The 25,079-nt window shown below is 24.6% G+C and overlaps 1 protein-coding gene across 10 annotated transcripts in view; it reads left to right on the plus strand.

The window, feature by feature from the left end:
* LOC122511523 (neuronal PAS domain-containing protein 4) overlaps positions 1-24,396 on the plus strand; it is a 37,477-nt gene extending 13,081 nt beyond the window's left edge. For 7 of the 10 annotated variants that reach the window (XM_043626822.1, XM_043626827.1, XM_043626820.1 and 4 more), the window contains 8 exons: positions 938-999; positions 1,609-1,710; positions 2,376-2,552; positions 6,342-6,526; positions 7,310-7,416; positions 7,658-7,811; positions 10,071-10,806; positions 23,790-24,396. In XM_043626822.1, coding sequence (XP_043482757.1) covers positions 938-999; positions 1,609-1,710; positions 2,376-2,552; positions 6,342-6,526; positions 7,310-7,416; positions 7,658-7,811; positions 10,071-10,806; positions 23,790-24,026 — 1,760 coding nt within the window. In that variant the 3' untranslated portion in view covers positions 24,027-24,396. The remainder of the gene's footprint in view (positions 1-937; positions 1,000-1,608; positions 1,711-2,375; positions 2,553-6,341; positions 6,527-7,309; positions 7,417-7,657; positions 7,812-10,070; positions 10,807-23,789) is intronic. The other 3 variants (XM_043626824.1, XM_043626821.1, XM_043626825.1) reach the window with 2 other exon arrangements.
* The last annotated feature ends 683 nt before the right edge of the window (positions 24,397-25,079 follow it).

Consider the following 25,079-nt stretch of genomic DNA (forward strand, 5'->3'; position numbering starts at 1 on the left):
AATTTTTTTCCAATTTTTGTAAAACTTTTTAAGAAAATTCAATTATTTTCTAATTTTCTAATAAATTCTTCAAAACAATTCAACTGATTATATAAATAGTAAAATTTTTAGAAAACATTCAATTATTTTTATAAATATATAGTAAAATTCTATGCAGGAATTAAATTATTTTCTGTATTTTAATCAAATTCCCTGAATGAATTAAATTATTTTAGAAAATTGAAATAAAATTGTGAGAAGAATTCAATTACATGAATTCCAAAAATAGTAATAAAATTTTTTGGAGGAATTCAATTATTCAATTTTAGTAAAATTTCTCGAAAGAATACAATTATTTAAAAAAATTTTAATTAAATTCAATTATTTTCAAAAATTCTGATAAAATCCCTCCATAGAATTCAATTATTTTTATGAATAAAATAAAATTCTTCAAAGGAATTCAATTATTTTTAATACAATTTTAATAAAATTTCTCGAAAGAATACAATTACTTTTTAAAAATATTAAATAGAACTCAATTATTTTCAACAGTTTTTAATAATTATTTTTGCTTTTTTTTATTATTTTTTTTTTATTGTTTAGAAAATTCGTTGAAAATACAAATAAACAAAATTTTACACTTTTGATAAATATTAATTTAGAGAATTAGATTTGAGAATTTAAAATGAAAAGAATTTTGTTTTTTTCGAATATGATATGCAAAAGAACTAAATTCCTTGATTCCGAGGCGGAAGAATTATTTCGAGTAGAAAAATTAATTTTTCCAAAGGGGAGGGAAATTGTAACGATTTTAAAAAAATATTATGCGCGTTAGTTGGTATTTTTTTTTTTTTTTTTAATAAATTAGTAGATTTTTAATAAATTGATAGATATAAAGTGTAATAGTTGGAATTTTTGTCGATTGAAAATTATATTTTGAAATTTTTTTCTGTCGCAGCTCTGAAAAGCAGTCCAGCGGATTCGTCCAATATTCCGACGCCCAATATAGGATTTTCCAAAGTAAGTTTTTTGTTCGAAAAAAAAGTGATGAAAACAAAGGAAATAAAGAAAAAAATTCTCGAGATTAAAATCGCTCAAGTAGAAAGCAAAAGGGTTAAAATAGCAAATGAATTAAAATTTTAGCTCGCTTTCCAATTTGGAAAAGAATTTTTTAAATGAAAAATCTTATTTTTCTCTTTTAGTCTCTTTTTGTTTTTCCAGTCTGTTGGTTTTTTTTTGTTTTTAGCTTTTTTTTAGTTTTTAGCTTTTTTCTTCGTTTAGTTTTTTTTTTTTAGTTTTTAGCTTTTTCTTTCTTTTAGTTTTTTGTTTTAGTTTTTAGCTTTTTCCTTTTTTTAGTTTTTTGTTTTTTAGTTTTTTTTGTATTTTAGTTGTTTTTAGATTTTTGAATTTTAGTTTTTCGTTTATTATTTTTTATTTTTTCTATTCTTTGTTTTTTCTTTTATTCTAAAAGAAAATACGATTTTTTTTCAAACCACGAGAGTTTTGCATGGATATTGCTTCAATATCGAAAAATATTCACTTGGAAAGTTTTTGTGAACCTTTGTATTGAATTACAGTTAACTAAAGTGCATTTGTGATAAAGAAAAAATATATATCTCTATTTTCCAGGCCATGTCGGGGTTTATTATGATGATGACGCAACAAGGCAAACTACTCTACATATCTGAAAACGCCGCTGAATACCTTGGGCACTCTATGGTAAAAAAAAACGTAAAGATTGTTTTTCTACTTACATTTAGCAAAATAATTAATTCATCACTAATTACAAAAACTACATTATTTATATCGAGTTGAAAAAAACGTCAACTTTTCCTCTCATCTATTTTAATAAATTAATATTAGCAAATTTCAATTTTTATTAACTTGACTCTTTCATATTTTTGCGCGGATTTAAAGTTTTTGATAGGTGATACTTTTAATTATTTTTTATATTATAGATTTAAAATTGTAAAAGTTAAAAAAATTAATGTAGGTTTTATAAAATTTTTATCTTTTAAAATTAGAAAAAAATCACTTATGGAAATTAGAGTTTCATTAATTTTAAAATTCAAAGCATTAAAATAAAAAATTGTCGCAAAAAAATTAAGATACAAGAAGGCAAACAAAAACAATTTCAAACTGTTAAGAAACATCTAGAATACAAGGATTATTAATATAGAATATTTATAGATTTATTATTTATTTTACAATTTTATGTAAAAAACATAAAATAATTAATTAATTTTAATTTATTAATAATTAATTTTCTATTTATTAATCTCAGAAAGTATTTTTAAATATGTCTGCAAGAATTTAATGAAAATCATAATATAATGATCTTTATTAGAATAGAAGTTTGAGTTTATAATTAAAAATTGTAATATTTTTGCTTGAAGGAGGACCTCTTGATTCATGGAGATAGCGTTTACGATGTAATCGACAAACAAGATCATATGACGGTGCAAAATCAATTGGCTCGTAACAGTCCAACGGCCGATGACAAAAGACTCTTTCTTTGTCGAATTAACGTGTCTCGAAATTCACGTCGACAACTTCGTTTCGGGGATCAAAAGGTATGATGTTCAAGAAGAAAGAAAAATAATCAAACATTCTTTATTCTAAACTCAACTGTAAAGAGTGTTTGAAATTCTCTTTGAAACACAATGCAAAGTGGAACGATCGTATCAAAAAAACGTGTACGCCAAACTTTATTTTTACTTTTATTTTCTATTCGTTCTATTTTTAATTATTTTTTTTACAATTTTTTGTCTTTTTCGCTGAACTGATTAATTAATTTCGGCTAAATAATTTCAATGTTTAATGAATTTAATTAAAAAATTTTAATAATTCAAAAACTTCTAAAATTAGTTGAATTTGTCAATTTATATTTAATTAATTATTAAAAATAATGGATTTATAGAAGAATTTTAGTTAAAAACACTAAAAAAGACTTGAATTTTTAAGAAGTTACAAATGAATGCAAAAATTCAATTATTTTCAAAAATTTTAATAAAATTCTTGTCAGAATTTCAATTATTTTTAAAAATTTTCCTCATTTCAATGATTTTTAATATCTACTATTTTAATAAAATTACCCAAAAGAATTCAATTATTTAAAAACAATGTTAATAAAATTGTACGCAATCATTTAATTATTTTCATAAATAATAAAAATTGCACAGGAATTCAAATATTTTAAAAAATGTTATAAGTTATTCTTCTCAATAATTCAATTATTTTCATAATTTCAATTATTTTTAATACAATTTTAATCGTATTCCTCAAAAAATGTTAATTTTCTAAAAAATTTCATTTTCAAATGCAATAAAATTCGCAAGAATTCAATTATGTTCAAAAATTTAAAAAAATTCTCGTCAAAATTTGAATTATTTTTATAAATATAATAAAATTTATTCTTTTAAGGAATTCAATTATTTTTATAAATAATAGAATTCTTCACAAAAATTCAATTATTTTCAAAAGTAATAAAATCCAATTATTTTCAAAAATTTTAATAAAATTCATTGCAAAATTTTAATTATTTTCAAAAATTTTTCTTAATTCAATGACTTTCAATGTTTTACTATTTTAATAAAATTTTCCAAAAAAATTTAATTATTAAACAAAAATTTTGATGATTTTCTACACAAACATTCAATTATTTTCCAAACAAATAAAAATAGTACAGGAATTTTATTAATTTATTTATTAATTAATTATTAATAATATAATAATTAATTTTGTTAATTTCAAATAGAATTTACATAAATATTTCAAAAAAATCAAATGTTTTAAAATTTGTCATTAATTTCTTCGCAGTAATTCAATTATTTTCATAAATAATAAAATGATTCGGAGGAAGTCAATAATTTTCATTAATAACAATATTCATCATAAGAATTCAATTATTTTCAAAAGTAATAAAATTCAATTATTTTCAAACATTTTTCTTAATTGAATAATTTGTAAATCTATTATTTTAATAAAATTTCCCAAAAGAATTTAATTATTTAAAAATAATTTCAACAAAGTTCAACACGAATATTCAATTATTTTCTAAAATAATGAAAATTTCATAGGAATTCAATTATTAAAAATAGAATTGCATACATTTTTTGAACAAAAAACAATTGTTTAATACTTTTTTATAAAATTCTTCGCAATAATTCAATTATTTTCACTAAATAATAAAACTGTTTGCAGAATTTCAATTATTTTTAATTTACAATTTTAATCGAATTCCTTGAAAAATGTAGTTATTTTTAAAAATTTTATTAAGATTCGTCGAAAGAATTCAATTATTTGAAAATTTGTTAATAAAATTCTTTATAAGAATCAAATTTTAAGAAACATTCAATTATTTAATAAATAATTTACTTTTGTATTTAAATAATTGAATTCTCGTAGAATTTTCTAAAAAAAATTGATTTGAAAATGAATTGTAGTTTAAATTTTAGATAATAATAGAAAATGAAAATAATTTTTAATAGGTTGCAGTAGTAATGTTCTTATAATATAAAATAATGATTTTAACACTTGATCCCCTTTAATTATTATTATAAAATATGAAGATAACGATTACTACGAGTCGAAGACTCGGAGTAATCGTTATCTTCATATTTTATAACAATATTTTTAAAGTTGATTAATTTCAAAAAGATTTGAATTTGACTGTTTTGAAGAATTTTAATTCCTACGGAAAAATAATAATAATTGAATATTTAAAATATTTAAAACAGAAATTATTGTTTTCGAATAATTTTACAATTAAAGAAATTCGTAAATAAATTTAACAGAACATTTTTTTCAATAAAATTTTTTCCTCTATTTTCGAAAAATTCAAAAATTTTCAGTTTCATTTTCAATTAAATTTTCCAATTGACAAATATAATTTATAAACATTTTTTTTTCTTTATTTTAAAAAAAACTTTGAATTTTATTAAAACAATTGAAATTAAGAAATAGAATTGATGCAAATTATTTCCTTATGAAAATTGAGAATTTTCTAGAAAAATATTAAAAGATGGGAAAATCTAATGTTTTTCTTCCTAAAAGAAAAAAATGCGTTTGTAAACAATATTGTTATTGAGAAATAAAAATTATGCATAAAATGGGTATATTTCCTAATTCTTAATAAAAATTTTTTAACAATTAACAATTTTCTAGTATTTTTCATAAATAAAAGGGAGAATAATTATCCTAATAATTTAGATCAGTCAAACGAAATTTGTCAAACAATATTTTTTAAAGAAAGAAAAACGAAAGCATACACAGAAACTAAATTCAAATTGCGGACAGAATTGGACAGAATGAATGAAGAATACGGATATTAATATAGTTAATTAATTGATTAATAATAAAAATAATTGTTATTGTTATTATTATATAATAATTAACTGACGTTAATTTAACATTTTAGTTTGATAAACGTTTTCGTCAGTCAGAAAATAAATTTTTATTAATTTTTTCCCCCCTGCGAGTAGAAATGAAATTTTCTCGAAAAGAAGATGAAAAAAGAAAAACAGACATGGAATTCAGAGAATGAGGGAGAATTTGATTTTTATATAGTAGATGAGGAAAAAAAAAATTCTTTGTTATATTATTGCGGGAAGAATAAATGTCTCTCTATCTCCCTCTTTCATTCTTTCTTTCTGTGTTTCTCCCTGGAATGTTGTAACCGCTATATTGCTACGGCGACGAATTACGCGTAAATAAGCAGGCTGCCGGGATTGCTAATCTTCCACGTTCTGATTGGAAAAAGTAAAAGCTTCGCACTGTCAGAATCCATTATGTATTTTATAATACACACACATTCATACTCGTTTCATTCATTTCTTTCCAGGCATTTGGACAAATTTCGTTTCTTTAATCTGACTTGATCCACGATGAAGTATTATTTAATCCTTATGCAAATAATCTCTTATATAGAAACCAAGAAAATCACTCTTTGCTTTCTATTATTCCTTCTTTTATAGACCTTTTATTAACGACTTTTTATTTACTTTTATTCACTTTTATTCACTTTTATTTATTATTATTATTATTTTCTGTTATTTACTATCATTTACTTCTTGTTACTCTTTTTTACTATTTGTTACTATTACTGACTATTATTGACTCTTATTTACTATAATTGACAATTATTGACTCTTATTTACTTTTATTTTCTATTGTTTATTATTTTAGGATTGACACAAGTCAAAAAGTCCAGGAAATCAGGAGAAAGTCAGAGATTTTTATTAAAAGGACTGGAAAAAATTAAATGTTTAGAATTCATAAGAAAATTCTGAATTTGAATTATAATTAATTTATTAATATAGATTTGAAAGGATAGAATTATAATTCATTTGTCGTTTTTCCAGGTTGTGTTGGTGGAGGGCCATTATCTGCCTTTTGTGCCACTTTGTAATCGCAATGAGTCAGTTTTTCTGGCTTCTTGCACGCCGGTGGTTCTTCCTGAGACGAGAGAAAGTGTCGTGCAAGGCGCCACGAATATTTTTACCACAATTCATTCAATGGACATGAAGTATCTTCACATTGATAAAACGTATGACAATAATTGAATTGAAAGACAAAGTCGAAGACAAAAAGCACTGAGTGACCGCAGAAAATTTAAAGATGGATATATTTACATCTATGAAGAAGAAAAGATTTTTTTTGTTGTTATTATTCTATTTGGAATACTTTCTATTCTATTTGGATTTTCTTTGATTTACCAAAGAAAATTCTAAATATTTTTCAACCGGAGAATCTAGAGAATTATCAAGAAATTTTAAGAATAACGTTTTCTGTGGCCACATTGGATTTAATTTTATTAATTAATTTGAGAAAAAATATAATTTTAATTTTTTTATTCAGAGTTGCCATAAGTCAGGGAAATTAGGACAATCAGAAAAAATAAAATTGTCAGGGAATTATATCAAAAGTAATGGAAAAATATCAAATTTCTAGAAATCAATTTTATCTTAGAAATTTTTAATGAATTTAATTTTACAATTTTAAAGTAATATCTTGATTTTTTCTCATTTCTCTAAATAATTAGATTCATTCTAAATAATTAAATTGTAGGGTAACTTTCTTAAATTTTTAATCTGTAATTAACTTAGAAAAGATTTTAGTTGAAAAAAGTTGCAATTTTTCATAAATAATTGAATTTCAGTCACTTTTTAATTGTTTATAAATACTTGAATTTAAAAAAAAATTTATTTTAGTGGCAACTTTGATTTCATTTTATTTAAGAGTATATTTTTTCGTATTATTTAATTATAATACATTATTGTTTTATAAAATTTTTTTTAAGTAAGAATTTCTTCTGTTTTTTGCGAAAAAGGGCAGAAAGTCATATGGAATATAGTCGTTCTGAGCTGGTTGGTGTTTCCTGGTACAATCTTCTCCACTGGGATTGCATACGAACAGCGTATTGTAAACATCAAACTGGTAATTAATTTTTTTTAGCTATCAAACTTAAATTTGAAAAGTAACTTTTTTAATTTATTTATTTTATGTGCAACTAAAAGATTAATCCATTTTTTCTACTTTTGAAAAAATAATTACTTTTTCAAAGTAAAATAAGGCTTAAAGTAAAGAAATCTATAATTTATTTAACTACATTTATTTATCTAACAATAATTAGATAAATTACTTGAAAAATGACTAAAATTGTTAAAATATCTTTCAGTTATTCAATCGGATCAGGAGCGATCGAGCACGGCATTATTGAGGCTACAGAATCGTTCTGGAAGATGGTTTTGGGTCCACTGCGTTCTTCAAGTCAAAGATAGTTCAGAAGAGTGTCAGCATCCCATTATCGTTTGCACCAATCAAGTATTAAGGTATTGGCAAAATTTTGAGTTTCAAAAAAAATTTTTATTCTCTAAGTTCTTTAAATATTTTCAATCAAAAAATGTTTAATACATTTATATTTTTGCAAATAAATGTAAACTCTAAATTGTTAAAATTTCCATCGATTAAAATCTCGATTGCCTCTGAATTTAAAATCGTAAACAATTTTAATTCAATCATTTGAAACCTCAATTTGTTTGTTTTTTATTTCTTTTTTATATTTTAGGAACAATTTAACAAAATTTGATGAGTTATTTTTAATACATTTTATGAATTACATAATTATAAATATAACTTATGACTTACAATTTCAATTTTAAAATAATTTAATTCTACCTTAGAATTTTATTAAAATTTTCAAAAATAATTGAATTCTTGCGAAAAATTAATATAAAATATTTGATTTCCCAGAAATTGAATTATTTACAAAAACTTTAATAAAAATTCTTCGCAAGAATTCAATTATTCTCCTAAATAACAAAATTCATTGCGAAATTTCAATTATTTTTCAAAATTTTAATTACATTCTTGGCAAGTATTCAATAATCTTCTTTAATAATAAAATTCTTGCTGAAATTACATTATTTATAAAATTTTTTTAAAAATTCTTCGCAAGAATTAAATTATTTTCATAAATGACAAAAATCTTTGCAAGAATTAAATTATTTTCATAAACAACAAATTATTTGCAGGAATTCAATTATTTTCAAAAATTATAATAACATTCTTAGCAATAATTGAATGTCTGCGAAAAATTGTATTAGAATTTTTAAAAATATCAGAATTTTTTTGTAGAATTTTATTAATATTGGATTTAAATTTAAAATAATTTAATTGTTTTGATAAATTTTATTAAAAATTTTTGAAAATAATTAATTTGAATAAAAGAATTTCATTAAAATCATTAAAACTTATTGAAAAAAATGAAAAATCTGCATATTTTTTAAATAATGAATTATTTAAAAAGTAATTGATAACTTCCTATATATATTAATATTTAAAAAATAATAGAACTCGTTTCTGAAATTTCATTAAAATTGTTTTGAAAATAATTAAATTCTTACAAATAATTTTATATACTTTTATTTTATAAAATTTTACTAAAATTAAATTAAAAAAATTTTTTGGAATTCCATTAATTTATTCGAGGAATTTAAATAAATTTTTATTTGTATTTTTTATAAGGAACTTTTTCAATTTTTTTTTTAAATTGAACTGTTTTGAAGAATTTTACTAAAATTATTAAAAATAATTGATGTTCTGTGAAAAATTGTATTATTTTTGAAAATAATTGAACTTTTTGGAAGAGGTTTATAAAAAGTTTTGGAAATAATTGAATTTTTTCGTAGAATTTAATAAGAATTTTTAAAATAATTAAATTATTTCAAGTAAATTAATTAAATTTATATTTATTTTTAACCGTATAAAGAATTTTAAAAAAAAATTTTGAAAATCCTAATTAAATTCTTTTGAAGAATTTTTTGAAATTTTTTGAAAACAATGAAGTTTTGTTTAATAATTTTCATTGAAAATATTGAAAATAATTTAATTTTATGAACAATTTCTTTCAAGTTTTTAAAATAATCATATTTCTTAATAATTGAAATTAAACATTTAATTATTGAATATTATTAAAATTTTTAGAAAATAATTTCATTTTTCTTAGAATTTTATTACAATTTTCTAAAATAATTTAATTCATTCAAGAAAGTTTATTAAAAAATAGAAAATAATTAAATTTTTTCGAAGTATAGATTTATATTCTTTTAAACAATTTTATTAGAGTATTTGTAATTAATTAAATTCTTTCGATGAATTTTACTTTACTTATAAAAATAATTGAATTGTTTTGAAGGATTTATTAAAATTTTACAAAATAATTGGATTCTTTCGAAAAATTGTATTAGAAATTTAAAAATAATTGAATTGTTTCAAAGGATTTATTCAAATTTTAGAAAATAATTGAATTCTTTCGAAAATATGTATTAGAAATTAAAAAAATAATTGAATTGTTTTGAAGGATTTATTTAAATTTTAGAAAATAATTGAATTCTTTCGAAAAATTGTATTAGAAATTAAAAAATAATTGAATTGTTTCGAAGAATTTATTAAAATTTTAGAAAATAATTGAATTCTTTCGAAAAATGTTATTAAAAATTAAAAAGAAATTGAATTATTTCGAAGGATTTATTAAAATTTTAGAAAATAATGTAAATGGAAAAATTGATATTCTTTTTTTGTAAATGCAGCGAAAAAGAGGCGGAAGTGATGCGAGCGAGTACCTGGCTCTATCAGTATTCATCCCAATCGAAATTCACCTACGGCATTTGTCCAACGGGCCAAAATCAAACGATTCCCTATTCTCATCATCACGATTATGTGAGATCGAGTTTTATACCCGAGTCGGAATCCTCGCCATCGTATCCCATTGAGGAATCGTGGAAGGAACGTTCGGTCAAGACGGAGGGTGAATATGTGATGCCAAAATGTGGAAGACTGACAAGCGATGAAGCTGAACCTGTTGATATGTCAATTAATAGTTCGACGGAAAATGAGAATAGAACACTTCATAATCATCATCAACAACAACAACAACAACAACAACAGCAGCAGCAGCAGCAACAACATCAACATCATCATCATCACCATCATCATAATTCTCCTCATCATCATTCGTTGAATGTTCATTCGTTAAATTTCAATCCAAAACATCATAAGGTACAAAAATGTTTGACACATCCTGGTTACAGATCAAAATTAACAACACACGTTCCGATTCAGTTTTCAACGGGCGATTCGAACAAGTACAATATCATTGATCTGGATAAAGGTCACGTGGAGGGATGCGATAGAAATTATTCTCACAAGCGATTAGTGGTGAAACCATTGCCCCAAATGATGGAGCCGACTGATTCAGTGGAGCACTGGAGCTCGAGTCCTTTATGGTCCGATACTCTTCAGAGGGTACCTGATGTTGTTCACCAGGTTGGTTTCAATTCAGATTATTGTAAATGCTTTCGACGCTTTATTCTTTAATTACTTTCTGCTAGCCAAACGTATTGCCAAAAGTATTGCATTGCTTATACTAAACAATTTGAAGCAATTTTAATTTAAATAATTTGTAAAGAAATAATAATTATTACACGCGGGAAAAAAGTTTCACTTGAAACAGCGATAAGTTTCTCTAGAATAGCGAAAGTATTAATAGAAGCACTGAAAAATTTCGCTATTACAGTGAAATTTCTAGTTTTTCCAGGTGCATAACGAAAAAAAGAATTAAATTGACATCAGATTTTCTAAATTCAAAATAACGAATTCAATATAGAAATTAATCATTTTAAAACTATCAAATTCACACCAAAAATCACTGAATCTGATAAATTAGAAAAAAAGTCAGACAAATGGAAACTATTTTGAATTTCGAATATTTAACGTCAATTCGTGATTAGAAACGAAATAACGAATTTCAAGTGAATACGATAAATTTTTAAAAATTATTATTACTACTGTTAAACTATCTTGTTGTAAGAGGAAAATTGAATTTCGCAAAAATGCAAATTACATATTTCATACTTTTATTTTCAAAATAATTTTAAAATTATATATAATAATCGTCGTGATTCCAGATTTCCGGATCTCTGTCCACACTTGAAGTTAGTTATAGTTATTCTTTTGTTTTTTATACGTTTTGATAGAAAATAGAAATATACATATACATACATTATAATAATCGTAAGTTTCCTTTCCGTTAGCAAATTATCTGCATTCATTTGTTTGTTTTGAAAATTTAATTTTGTGGGTTAAGTATTGGCATTTTTTATATATTTTTTAATGTCAAACTTTTTAATGTGGAAAATACTTTACTTATTAAATTGTCTCGACTCTTTGGTAAAAAATCTAAAATTATCAAAAATTCGAAAAAATTCAAAAATCCGATTTTCTTAAAATTCAACATTTTTTCCTCTCTTTTATGGGATTTAGCTTCATTATTTTTGTGCTTTTGAAAATTACTTTACTTATTAAATTGTCTCGACTCTTTAGTAAAAAATCTAAAATTATCGAAAATTATCAAAAATTCAAAAATCCGATTTTCTTAAAATTCAACATTTTTTCTTCTCTTTTATGGGATTTAGCTTCATTATTTTTGTGCTTTTGGAAAATACTTTACTTATTAAATTGTCTCGACTCTTTGGTAAAAAATCTAAAATTATCAAAAATTCGAAAAAATTCAAAAATCCGATTTTCTTAAAATTCAACATTTTTTCCTCTCTTTTATGGGATTTAGCTTCATTATTTTTGTGCTTTTGGAAATTACTTTACTTATTAAATTGTCTCGACTCTTTAGTAAAAAATCTAAAATTATCGAAAATTATCAAAAATTCAAAAATCCGATTTTCTTAAAATTCAACATTTTTTCTTCTCTTTTATGGGATTTAGCTTCATTATTTTTGTGCTTTTGGAAAATACTTTATATATTAAATAGTCTCGACTCTTTGGTAAAAAATCTAAAATTATCAAAAATTCGAAAAATTTCAAAAATCCGTTTTTCTTAAAATTCAACATTTTTTCCTCTCTTTTATAGGATTTAGCTTCATTATTTTTGTGCTTTTGGAAAATACTTTACTTATTAAATTGTCTCGACTCTTTGGTAAAAAATCTAAAATTATCAAAAATTCGAAAAAATTCAAAAATCCGATTTTCTTAAAATTCAACATTTTTTCTTCTCTTTTATGGAATTTAGCTTCATTATTTTTGTGCTTTTGGAAAATACTTTACTTATTAAATTGTCTCGACTCTTTGGTAAAAAATCTATAATTATCAAAAATTCGAAAAAATTCAAAAATCCGATTTTCTTAAAATTCAACATTTTTTCTTCTCTTTTATGGGATTTAGCTTCATTACTTTTGTGCTTTTGGAAAATACTTTACTTATTAAATTGTCTCGACTCTTTGGTAAAAAATCTGAAATTAATGAAAATTATCAAAAATTCAAAAATCCGAATTTCTTAAAATTCAACATTTTTTCTTCTCTTTTATGGGATTTAGATTCATTTTTTTGTGCTTTTGGAAAATACTTTACTTATTAAATTGTCTCGAATCTTTGGTAAAAAATCTAAAATTAATGAAAATTATCAAAAATTCAAAAATCCGAATTTCTTAAAATTCAACATTTTTTCCTCTCTTTTATAGGATTTAGCTTCATTATTTTTGTGCTTTTGGAAAATACTTTACTTATTAAATTGTCTCGACTCTTTGGTAAAAAATCTAAAATTAATGAAAATTATCAAAAATTCAAAAATCCGAATTTCTTAAAATTCAACATTTTTTCCTCTCTTTTATAGGATTTAGCTTCATTATTTTTGTGCTTTTGGAAAATACTTTACTTATTAAATTGTCTCGAATCTTTGGTAAAAAATCTAAAATTAATGAAAATTATCAAAAATTCAAAAATCCGAATTTCTTAAAATTCAACATTTATTCCTCTCTTTTATAGGATTTAGCTTCATTATTTTTGTGCTTTTGGAAAATACTTTACTTATTTAATACTCTCGACTCTTTGGTAAAAAATCTAAAATTATCGAAAATTATCAAAAATTCAAAAATCCGAATTTCTTAAAATTCAACATTTTTTCCTCTCTTTTATAGGATTTAGCTTTATTATTTTTGTGCTTTTGGAAAATACTTTACTTATTTAATACTCTCGACTCTTTGGTAAAAAATCTAAAATTATCGAAAATTATCAAAAATTCAAAAATCCGAATTTCTTAAAATTCAACATTTTTTCCTCTCTTTTATAGGATTTACCTTCATTATTTTTGTGCTTTTGGAAAATACTTTACTTATTAAATTGTCTCGACTCTTTGGTAAAAAATCTAAAATTAATGAAAATTATCAAATATTCAAAAATCCGAATTTCTTAAAATTCAACATTTTTTCCTCTCTTTTATAGGATTTAGCTTCATTATTTTTGTGCTTTTGGAAAATACTTTACTTATTTAATACTCTCGACTCTTTGGTAAAAAATCTAAAATTATCGAAAATTATCAAAAATTCAAAAATCCGAATTTCTTAAAATTCAACATTTTTTCCTCTCTTTTATAGGATTTACCTTCATTATTTTTGTGCTTTTGGAAAATACTTTACTTATTAAATTGTCTCGACTCTTTGGTAAAAAATCTAAAATTAATGAAAATTATCAAATATTCAAAAATCCGAATTTCTTAAAATTCAACATTTTTTCCTCTCTTTTATAGGATTTAGCTTCATTATTTTTGTGCTTTTGGAAAATACTTTACTTATTTAATACTCTCGACTCTTTGGTAAAAAATCTAAAATTATCGAAAATTATCAAAAATTCAAAAATCCGAATTTCTTAAAATTCAACATTTTTTCCTCTCTTTTATAGGATTTACCTTCATTATTTTTGTGCTTTTGGAAAATACTTTACTTATTAAATTGTCTCGACTCTTTGGTAAAAAATCTAAAATTAATGAAAATTATCAAATATTCAAAAATCCGAATTTCTTAAAATTCAACATTTTTTCCTCTCTTTTATAGGATTTACCTTCATTATTTTTGTGCTTTTGGAAAATACTTTACTTATTAAATTGTCTCGACTCTTTGGTAAAAAATCTAAAATTAATGAAAATTATCAAATATTCAAAAATCCGAATTTCTTAAAATTCAACATTTTTTCCTCTCTTTTATAGGATTTAGCTTCATTATTTTTGTGCTTTTGGAAAATACTTTACTTATTTAATACTCTCGACTCTTTGGTAAAAAATCTAAAATTATCGAAAATTATCAAAAATTCAAAAATCCGAATTTCTTAAAATTCAACATTTTTTCCTCTCTTTTATAGGATTTACCTTCATTATTTTTGTGCTTTTGGAAAATACTTTACTTATTAAATTGTCTCGACTCTTTGGTAAAAAATCTAAAATTAATGAAAATTATCAAATATTCAAAAATCCGAATTTCTTAAAATTCAACATTTTTTCCTCTCTTTTATAGGATTTAGCTTCATTATTTTTGTGCTTTTGGAAAATACTTTACTTATTTAATACTCTCGACTCTTTGGTAAAAAATCTAAAATTATCGAAAATTATCAAAAATTCAAAAATCCGAATTTCTTAAAATTCAACATTTTTTCCTCTCTTTTATAGGATTTACCTTCATTATTTTTGTGCTTTTGGAAAATACTTTACCTATTAAATTGTCTCGAATCTTTGGTAAAAAATCTAAAATTAATGAAAATTATCAAAAATTCAAAAATCCGAATTTCTTAAAATTCAACATTTTTTCTTCTCTTTTATGGGATTTAGCTTCATTTTTTTGTGCTTTTGGAAAATACTTTACTTATTAAATTGTCTCGAATCTTTGGTAAAAAATCTAAAATTAATGAAAATTATCAAAAATTCAAAAATCCGAATTTCTTAAAATTCAACATTTTTTGCTCTCTTTTATAGGATTTAGCTTCATTATTTTTGTGCTTTTGGAAAATACTTTACTTATTTAATACTCTCGACTCTTTGGTAAAAAATCTAAAATTATCGAAAATTATCAAAAATTCAAAAATCCGAATATCTTAAAATTCAACATTTTTTCCTCTCTTTTATAGGATTTAGCTTCATTATTTTTGTGCTTTTGGAAAATACTTTACTTATTAAATTGTCTCGAATCTTTGGTAAAAAATCTAAAATTAATGAAAATTATCAAAAAATTCAAAAATCCGAATTTCTTAAAATTCAACATTTTTTCCTCTCTTTTATGGGATTTAGCTTCATTATTTTTGTGCTTTTGGAAAATACTTTACTTATTAAATTGTCTCGAATCTTTGGTAAAAAATCTAAAATTAATGAAAATTATCAAAAATTCAAAAATCCGAATTTCTTAAAATTCAACATTTTTTCTTCTCTTTTATGGGATTTAGCTTCATTTTTTTGTGCTTTTGGAAAATACTTTACTTATTAAATTGTCTCGAATCTTTGGTAAAAAATCTAAAATTAATGAAAATTATCAAAAATTCAAAAATCCGAATTTCTTAAAATTCAACATTTTTTCTTCTCTTTTATGGGATTTAGCTTCATTTTTTTGTGCTTTTGGAAAATACTTTACTTATTAAATTGTCTCGACTCTTTGGAAAAAAATAAAAAATTATTAAAAATTATCAAAAATCCGAAAAATTGAATTTCTTAAAATTCAACATTTTTTTCGCTTTTATACCATTTAGCTTTATTATTATTTGAATTTTTATTCAAGAAAAAAAATGGAAAACTGAAAAAATTTAGAATTTTTTAAAAATTACAGGCCTTTTCCATGATTTCCCTGATTTCCAGAAGCCTTTTAAAAATTCCATACCATTTCCATGATTTCCAGATTCTGTAGGAACCCTGCTTTTGTCTGACTTTCTTCTAAATTATCGAATTCAGTGATTTCTGGGGTGAATTTGGTTAAGTTGTAAAATGATTAATTTCTATTTGAATTCGTTTTTTTTTGAATGTAGAAAATCTGATGTTAATTTAATTCTTTTTTCGTTATGCACGGCAAAAAATATTTAGCTGGATGAAGTACAGATTTCACTTTAGTAGCGAAATTATTTAGTGCTTCAATTAATACTTTCGTTATTCTAGAGAAACTTATCGCTATTTCAAGTAAAACTTTTTTCAGTGTGTAATAATTATTATTTCTTTAAAAAGTATTTAATTTAAAATGGCTTTATAAAATAAGCAATGCAAAAGATGACCCAGATACTAATTGTAATTGTTCTAGCCATAGTTTAAGTCTAGTAATGTAAATTCTATTTAAATTGAGACCATTGAGTGAAATTATTTGAATTTTAGTTAGTTAAATCTCTTTGTTAGGTTATAATAATTATTTCTTTAAAATTTTTTAAATTGTTTAAAATAAGCAGCCCCATACAACATTCCCGCGCGCTTGCGCGCGGATAGTTTGGCTAGTTAAAAATAATCTTGATTACGAAAATTTTAATTATTTTAAAAAATAAAAAAATTATTATATACCTACATTTAGCTTTTTAAACAAAGAATTCCGTATCTTTTAAAACTAAAATAACTGGAACAAATTAAATTAATTGAAAAATGATAAAGTTAAAAAACTTCTAAATTTTGTTTGAAATTCTAATAATTTTCCAAAAATGGTCTCATTTTAAATAGTATTTATATTGATATAAATTATTAAATAAAAATTTCAATTTCATTTAATTTTATTCTTCTTTTTATTTAAATAATTATAAACGTGTTTACAGACATTTCGATTTTAATTTTGACAAAAATTAACAAAATTATTTTTAATTAGAAATCGACATTCAATTTTTTAATTTAATTTAACATTTTAAAACGTACAAGTGTTCAGTATAAATTATTGAAGAAAAAATTATTGTAATTATAGTAAAAAATTTGGTTATTGTTATTAAATTTACAAGAAAAATTGGACATTTTTAATTTTAATTTTTTCTTTAAAAAATGTTATAATTTTGTAACTTGTAACTCAAAATTTTGATTCTGAAATAATTTAATAATTGCTTAGAATTTTATAAAAATTTTTAATAATAAATGGATTCTTTCCAAGGATTTAATTAAAATTGCATTTAAAAAAATTAATTCTTTAGAGAAGTTTTATTAAAATTGTAAGTATTGAAAGTAATTAAATTCGTACGAACTTTCGTTATTTAAAAAAAAAAAGTCTACTTGCGCAGATTTGATTAAAATTTTGGAAAATAATTGCTGAATTGTTTCGAAGAATTTGATTAAAATTTTTGAAACAGCTGAATTATTTCAAAGGATTTTATTAATATTTTTTAAAATAATTAATTTTTTTAAAAGAATTTTATTATTTATGCAGATATTTTAATATTTGCTAAGAATGTTATTAAAGTTTTTAAAATAATTGGATTCTTGCGAAGAATAAATAGGTACCATTAAAGGTTTTTTTTTCAAAAATTCAATTATTTAAAAAAATTTTAATAAAATTCTTCTTCTAGAAAGAATTTTATTATTTATGAAAATAATTGAATTTTTTCGATGATTTTTCGAAACATAATTCAATTGTTCTAGAAAATTTAAGTACATTTTTGAAAGTAATTGAATTCCCTGGAAGAATTTTGCTACTTATGAAAATAATTGAATTTATGTGAAAAATTCTATTATTTATAAAAAAATAATTGACTTCTTGGGAAGAATTTTATTAAAATTTTTGAAAATTGTCAAATTGTTTAGAAAAATTTTATGAAAATTCTTGAAAATAATTGAATTGTTTCAAAAAATTGTATTCTTTATAAAAATAATTGAATTATTGCTAAGAATTTTATTAATATTTTTAAAAATAATTGAATTTCTGTGAACTGTTTAATTATTTATAAAAATAATTGAATTTTTGCGAAGAATTTTCTTACATTTTTTGAAAATAATTGAATTCTTGCGAAAAATTTTATTATTTATAAAAAAAATTGAATAGGTACTTTGCAAATGTTTAATTATTTATAAACATAATTCATTTGTTGTGACGAATTTTATTAAAATTTTTGGAAATAATAAATTGAATTTCTGGGAAGAATTTTGTTATACTTATGAAAATAATTGTAAAATCAAACGAACTTACCTAAGTGAAGTTCGATTTCAATTATATGAGTCTTCTCGTCCGAATAGGTCAAAAGATGTAGTAACGTTAGTTGCTCGGTCCATTCCACAGATTTTTAAAGTTTCGCGGTTTTTTGTTCCTTACTTACAATTCAGGTGGCGTGTCGACTCCTGCTTACTTCCTGTTCCGTTTTACCTCATTACTTTTAGAGTCTTGAACTCGCGACAGATAATTTTTATAAAGGGTTGGGTTATTTTATTTATTTTTGAGGGTGGGTTTGACCTATTCGGACGAGAAGACTCATATAATTGAAATCGAACTTCACTTAGGTAAGTTCGTTTGATTTTACAATTATATTTCGTCTTCTCGTCCTCTAGGTCAAAAGATGTAGACTTTCAGAGGATCTGTTGCGAGTTAAAAAAGAATTTTTTACCTTCGAAAGAACAAAACTTTATTTTTATTTTAGAACACTTTTGAGTCTGTTAACAAACTAAATAAACTTAAGTATTTAAAATACTTGTTGCAAACTGAGTAGGGTCCTTTAGTGGACAATTATAGAAACGTGCAAATACTTCTGAGGACGGTGTCCATCCAGCGGCCTTTCTGATCTCCTCTACATTGACTCCACTCCTTAACGCTGCGGATGTAGAGGCATGACGGGTACTATGCGATGTGAATACTTGTGTATCAATACCCGCTTCCTCCAACGTCTCTTTTATCCATCTGCTGATGGTCTGGCTGCACGCTGCTCTATGAGGCTTCTTGAAACTTATAAACATCCTTTTTTCCCCTCTTGGCCTGATAGTCTCCGTCAGTTTTAAATAATCTTTCAATGTTTGACCTACACAAAGTAAGGCATCTTTCTCGAAAAAGGGAATGTTTAACAATGGTTGCATTTTATTTATCCCCGATGTCTTAATTCTTTCCGGTACTGTGATTTGAATATATTTCTCTGTTTCAATTATATTATTTATATCGATTTTGCTTAAAGTTTGCACCCTTTGTGCAGTGACTAGAGCTAATAAGGTCACTAACTTTTTTGTTAATTGTTTTTGGTCTAGCTTATCGTTTGAGCCTAGCGAAGAAATAAATTTCAGTACCGGAGACGGATCCCAAATGTAGTCGTATCTGGGTTTCTGCGGTTTTAAATTTGAAACTCCTCTAAAAAATCGTTTTATCTCTAGATTATTCGTGATATCTGCCTTCACAATCAACGAAATTGCCGCTCTATAGTTGTTTAAGGTTCCATAGGAAGCATCTTCTTGAAAATTGCTTGTTAAAAACTCGATTATCTTTGATTCCGTCGCATCGAAAATATGAAGCTGGTGATCTCTGCAAAATTCCCACCAATTCCTTATCGGCTTTTCGTACTGTTTAAGCGTTGCGTCAGCTAGAGAAGCCAAAGTTATTTCTTGGGCATCCTTCGGGATTCCTTTTGCAGCAAACGCCCTCCGTATAACCTCCCTACCACCAGGGAAAGGTTCATGGGATATTCCTTCCTGAAGGGAGAAATTAATAAATTGTTAATATTGTTAAAATAAATTGGTTCTGAAATCGTTAAACGATAAAATAGGGGAAACCATGGTTGGGTTGGCCAATTCGGAACAATCAGAACACCTTCAGCTTTATCTTCTATAATTTTTCGTAATGCTTTCGGAATGAGCGCGAAGGGCGGAAAAGCATAAAAATACCAATCTTCCCAGCAATAAGTGAATGCATCAACACCTATTGCTTCTGGATCTGGGTACCACGAGATAAATTTTTTACATTTAAAGTTAATATTTGATGCGAATAAATCTATATCAAATTTTCCAAAAACTTGAATAATTTCTCGAAAAACTTTATCATTTAATTCCCATTCGGTGTCCTCAGAAATTTTTCTCGATTCACAATCAGCTTCTTTATTCTCGCTAGACGGAATATATGAAGCCTTGATCCATATATTTCGTCTTTCACACCACTGCCATATTTCTCTACATAATTTACTCAATTTAGGATATTTTACACTACCCATTTTATTCACATAAGCAATGGCTGTGGTGTTATCGATTCTTAATAATATTTCCACCGAATTTAAGTTTTTCGCAAAACATTTTAGACCATAAAAAGAAGCTTTTAATTCTAATAAATTTATGTGTTCATTTTTCTCATTATTATCCCACCAACCATGAGATTTTTTGCCGTTGCATGAAATTCCCCATCCTGATAACGAGGCATCTGAGAAAATTTCTAGTGCAAATCTATTTTTTCTAATAGGGTTTGTTGCAATTTTAACTTGTCTAATCCACCATTCTACATCTTGCATTGCCTCTTCCGATAGTACCATACATTTATCAAAATTACCCTTCGAATTTTCCAAGGCTAAGTATTTATTCCTTTCTAATATTTTTGTATATAAAACTCCGTATTTTATTGCAGGGCAAGCTGAAATTAACAAACCTAAACATTTTGCTACATTTCTAATTTTTGGTTTACTATTTGCCTTTAATTCTACTAATTCTTTAATAATTTTTTTTCCTTTTCTTTTGTGTTAATTCAACCTGTTGTTCTTCTGAATTAAAATTAAAACCCAAAAACTTGCATCTTTTTGATGGTTTTAATGAGCACTTTTCTAAATTTAATATAAAACCAAGAGATTCTAAAAACTTTCTAGTTTTTTGTATGTCATCAATACATTCATCATAAGAATTGCTAATTATCAATATATCGTCTAAATAAATGACCAAAACTATACCTTCTTCTCTTAAATAATGCACGACAGGTTTAGTTAACTTTGTAAAAAGGTATGGTGCTACGCACAAGCCAAATGGTATGCATGTAAACTCGTACAATTTTTCATCAAATTCAAATCTTAAATATTTTCTAAAATCTCTATCTACCGGGACAAGAAAATAAGCATCTTTTAAGTCTATGCTAGCCATAAAACAATTTTTAAACATTAATGACTCTACTATTTTTCTATCCTCCAACTTAAAATGTGGCGGATCAATGAAAACATTTAACTTCTTTAAATTGAGAATAAACCTTTTTTCATTATTTGGTTTCGGAACTAAAAAATAGGACGACAAAAATTGATTTTTACAGGGTTTACACAACACTACTGCCTTTTTCTCCAGTAAAATATTTACTGCATGAGAAATATCCTGAAATTCTTCAGTTGAAAACTTTGGCAAGATTGGTGGATTAACTTGCTCGACCTCTTTGAAAAAAGGAATTTTATATCCTTGCACTGTTTGCAGGATAAATTTGTCAGAGGTGATGCACTTCCAATCATTATAAAAAAGTTTTAAACGACCTGGTGTACTTACGCTTAACGTCGCATCGGCCGGTTGTTGTATTGGCGATAATTCGATTTGCCCCTGTCCATGCCCCCCCCCCGTTGATTCCTGTTGAACGGAGTCCTCCTGGAGGGGCCCTGGTAGTTTAAATGACCGGTGACAGTTTTTGGACGGCTTGTTGTTGATGACTGCGATGGATACTTCTTGGTTGACCTTTCAACCGACTGAAAAGCCTTTACTTTCTCGGAGAAATCTTTACCAAATAAAAATTCGTCGATTTTACTTTCATTCGCTATTGCTTTTTCAGCAGAATTAAAACCTGACATAATAAAATATTTTCTCGACGTCGACATTGTATGGTAAAGATCTGTGAGAATACGAGCAGCATCACTGAACAGAGCAATTTGTCCTTGGTCTTCTTTTTCATCTTTCAGGTTAACCATTTCTGTCAACACTGTACCTAACACCGAAATACCCTTGCCAAGTTGATTCTGAGCTAACATTTGATACGCATCTCTTTTAATTGAAATAGTGCTCATCGTAGATTGGACATGTGGTCCTAGTTTAGGAGCCTGAAGCATAGAGCAATTTTCTGCTGGTGAATATTTTTTCAAAATTTCCTCTTTTTTGTCTTTAGGTAATCCGTTCTGCAAAATGTCTGTCCATCGGTCCGCTATTGCTCGATGGATCTGAGGTCCTACACAAGTATTTTTGGCAGGGTCTTCTCCTAATAATGCGAGAATCGAATCTTTCAATTCATTATTGGTTCCTTTATCACTTTTAGAGACCTGACTAGAGCGCGGCATTTCTCTAGGACGATACTCAACGCTCTCTCTGTCCTTCTCTGAAAAGCTTTTATTTTCAAGATGGCTGCCTTCTCTGCTTCTCGAGCGACTTTGAGAATTCTGAGAATTCTGACTACAACGTGGCGAACTTCTACGAGCTAGCTCACCGTTGTCTCTATCAGAGGTTACACTCGATCTTGAGAAATAACGATGATCCTTTCGACGCCTTTTCCTATCTTCTTCTCCATAAGATGAATCACGAGAACGTGATCGACGCCTCTTTTTCAATTTTCTTTTTAACTTATCTATCTCTTTCCACAACACTTTATTTTCACGCTTTGATTTTTTCTTTTTTCTCCGTTTATCAACACTCGAATAACTCGAGTTACTTTCGTCGGATGAATTCATTTTCACTTGATTTTCTTTGATTCTTTACAATTCACAATGTGGCGTGGACCGCACAGAAAAACGTAATGAGGTAAAACGGAACAGGAAGTAAGCAGGAGTCGACACGCCACCTGAATTGTAAGTAAGGAACAAAAAACCGCGAAACTTTAAAAATCTGTGGAATGGACCGAGCAACTAACGTTACTACATCTTTTGACCTAGAGGACGAGAAGACGAAATATAATTGATTTTTTGGGAAGAATTTTATTAAAATTTTTGAAAATATCCGAATTGTTTAAAAGAATTATATTAAAATCCCTTAAAATAATTTAATTGTTTTGAAGAATTTTATTCTTTGTAAAGTTAATTGAATTATTGCCAAGAATGTTATTAATATTTTTGAAAATAATTAAATTTCTGTTTTAAAATTATTTAAAATAATTTAAAAATTAAATTTAATTAAATAATTAAAGTTTTATTATCTATTTATAAAAATAATTGAATTTTCGCGAAGAATTTTATTACATTTTTTGAAAATAATTGAATTCTTGACAAGAATTTAATAAAAGAATTTTGTAATAATTGAATTTAAGCAAAAAATTTTTTTTTGAAAGATAATTGAATTTTCAGTAAGAATGTTTTTGAAATTTTTAAAAATTATTGAATTTCTTTGAAATCAAACACTTTAAAAAAAATTTTCGCAAGAATTGAATTATTTCTATTTTTTTATATAATTCTTTAAAAGAATTGAATTATTTTCAATAATTGTGATAAAGTTCTTTATAAGAATTCAATTATTTTTAATACCGTTTTTATAAAAATTCTATGCTCAATTTGCGTTTGTAAAGAAAAAATAATTTAACATTTGACTTTCGCCTCTAATCAGTATAATTATTAGCAATTGAAATTTTTGTTATTAGGACTTGAGTCCCTATATAACCACTCCAACAACTCCGGCTGATACTCCCGACTCGGAGTTACACTCGGAAGCGCCTGTGTTCAATTTTGACTGGACTGGAGAGCAGCATGTGCCAAATCTGAAGATCTTCCGCAACACTAACCACGAAACGAGAAAAACTCATGACGTTCAGCCGATAACTCTTCAGCTTCCAAAAAAGAAGAATCATTCTGAACAGTCCAGAGATTTTTCCAAGTGAATAGAAAAAGGCTTTAGATTATTCTGCATTCTAGGAATTGAAAACCCTTTTTATTCAAAAAAAAAATTGTCATTATTTTCAATCTCGGTCGAAAAGCTTTTCGAGAATTTTTTTCCGCACGTTTAAAACGGTTTATTTTTCTAAAAAGGGATTTTTTTCAATTTTTTTTCAATTTCCTAAATGCGCAACTTTGAGCCTAATTCACGATTCTCTTTTAAAAAAATTTGACGGAATTTATCCAAGTAAGAGTACTTTAATATATTTATTTTCTTATTCAATTTTTTAAACTGAAAAAAATTAATTAATTCCACATGTTAATTTTTTTTAAGTTTAAAATATTGAATATTTTTTTTAATTTTTGTGCCTTGAATGAAAAATAGATTAATTTTAATTTTAAATACTTTTTTTTGGGGGGTATTTGTAATTTTTATTTTCAATTAAAACAAAATAAGAGTTGAAAAATTAGTTCAATTAAGAAACTCTTTAATTTTGGTTTGTAGTTAGAGAAAAATACTTTTACCATCATTGCTGAATTAGTTTTCACTTTGACACAAAAAAAAACGTTGAAGAATCTTGAAGCTTTTTATTTTTAAAATTTCAACAATTGAAAAATTATTTATTATCAATATTTTTTCAAATTTTATGCAAAAATAATTTAGAAATGAAATAAAAAGAATATTTAAAAATCTTTTTTTAAATATGAACGAAAATATACAAATTTACATTGTTTTTAAATATTTAGAGAAAAAAAATGAAAGAAATAATAGTCTTTAAAGTTTTGTTTTTAAATTTTAATTCTTTGAGATTCATTAACGAATTTTGTATTCCAAATCGCGAGTGACAATTTTTTCCGATAATTTTTTAGTTTATAGGTAGTGAAGACAATAAAAGTAGTTAAACAGATGTTAAATTACTGTAAATATACGAAACGAAATCAATTCAACAAATTGAAAAAGTATTTCTATAATTTTAAAGTCTTTAAAATAAAATTTAAAAATTCTATCGAGTAATAATCGTAAAAAATATATTTCTCAAAAGTTTAAGAGTGTGAAG

The sequence above is a fragment of the Leptopilina heterotoma genome, unplaced genomic scaffold (assembly GCF_015476425.1).
Source record: "Leptopilina heterotoma isolate Lh14 unplaced genomic scaffold, ASM1547642v1 Lhet_85, whole genome shotgun sequence".
Lineage (NCBI taxonomy): Eukaryota > Metazoa > Arthropoda > Insecta > Hymenoptera > Figitidae > Leptopilina > Leptopilina heterotoma.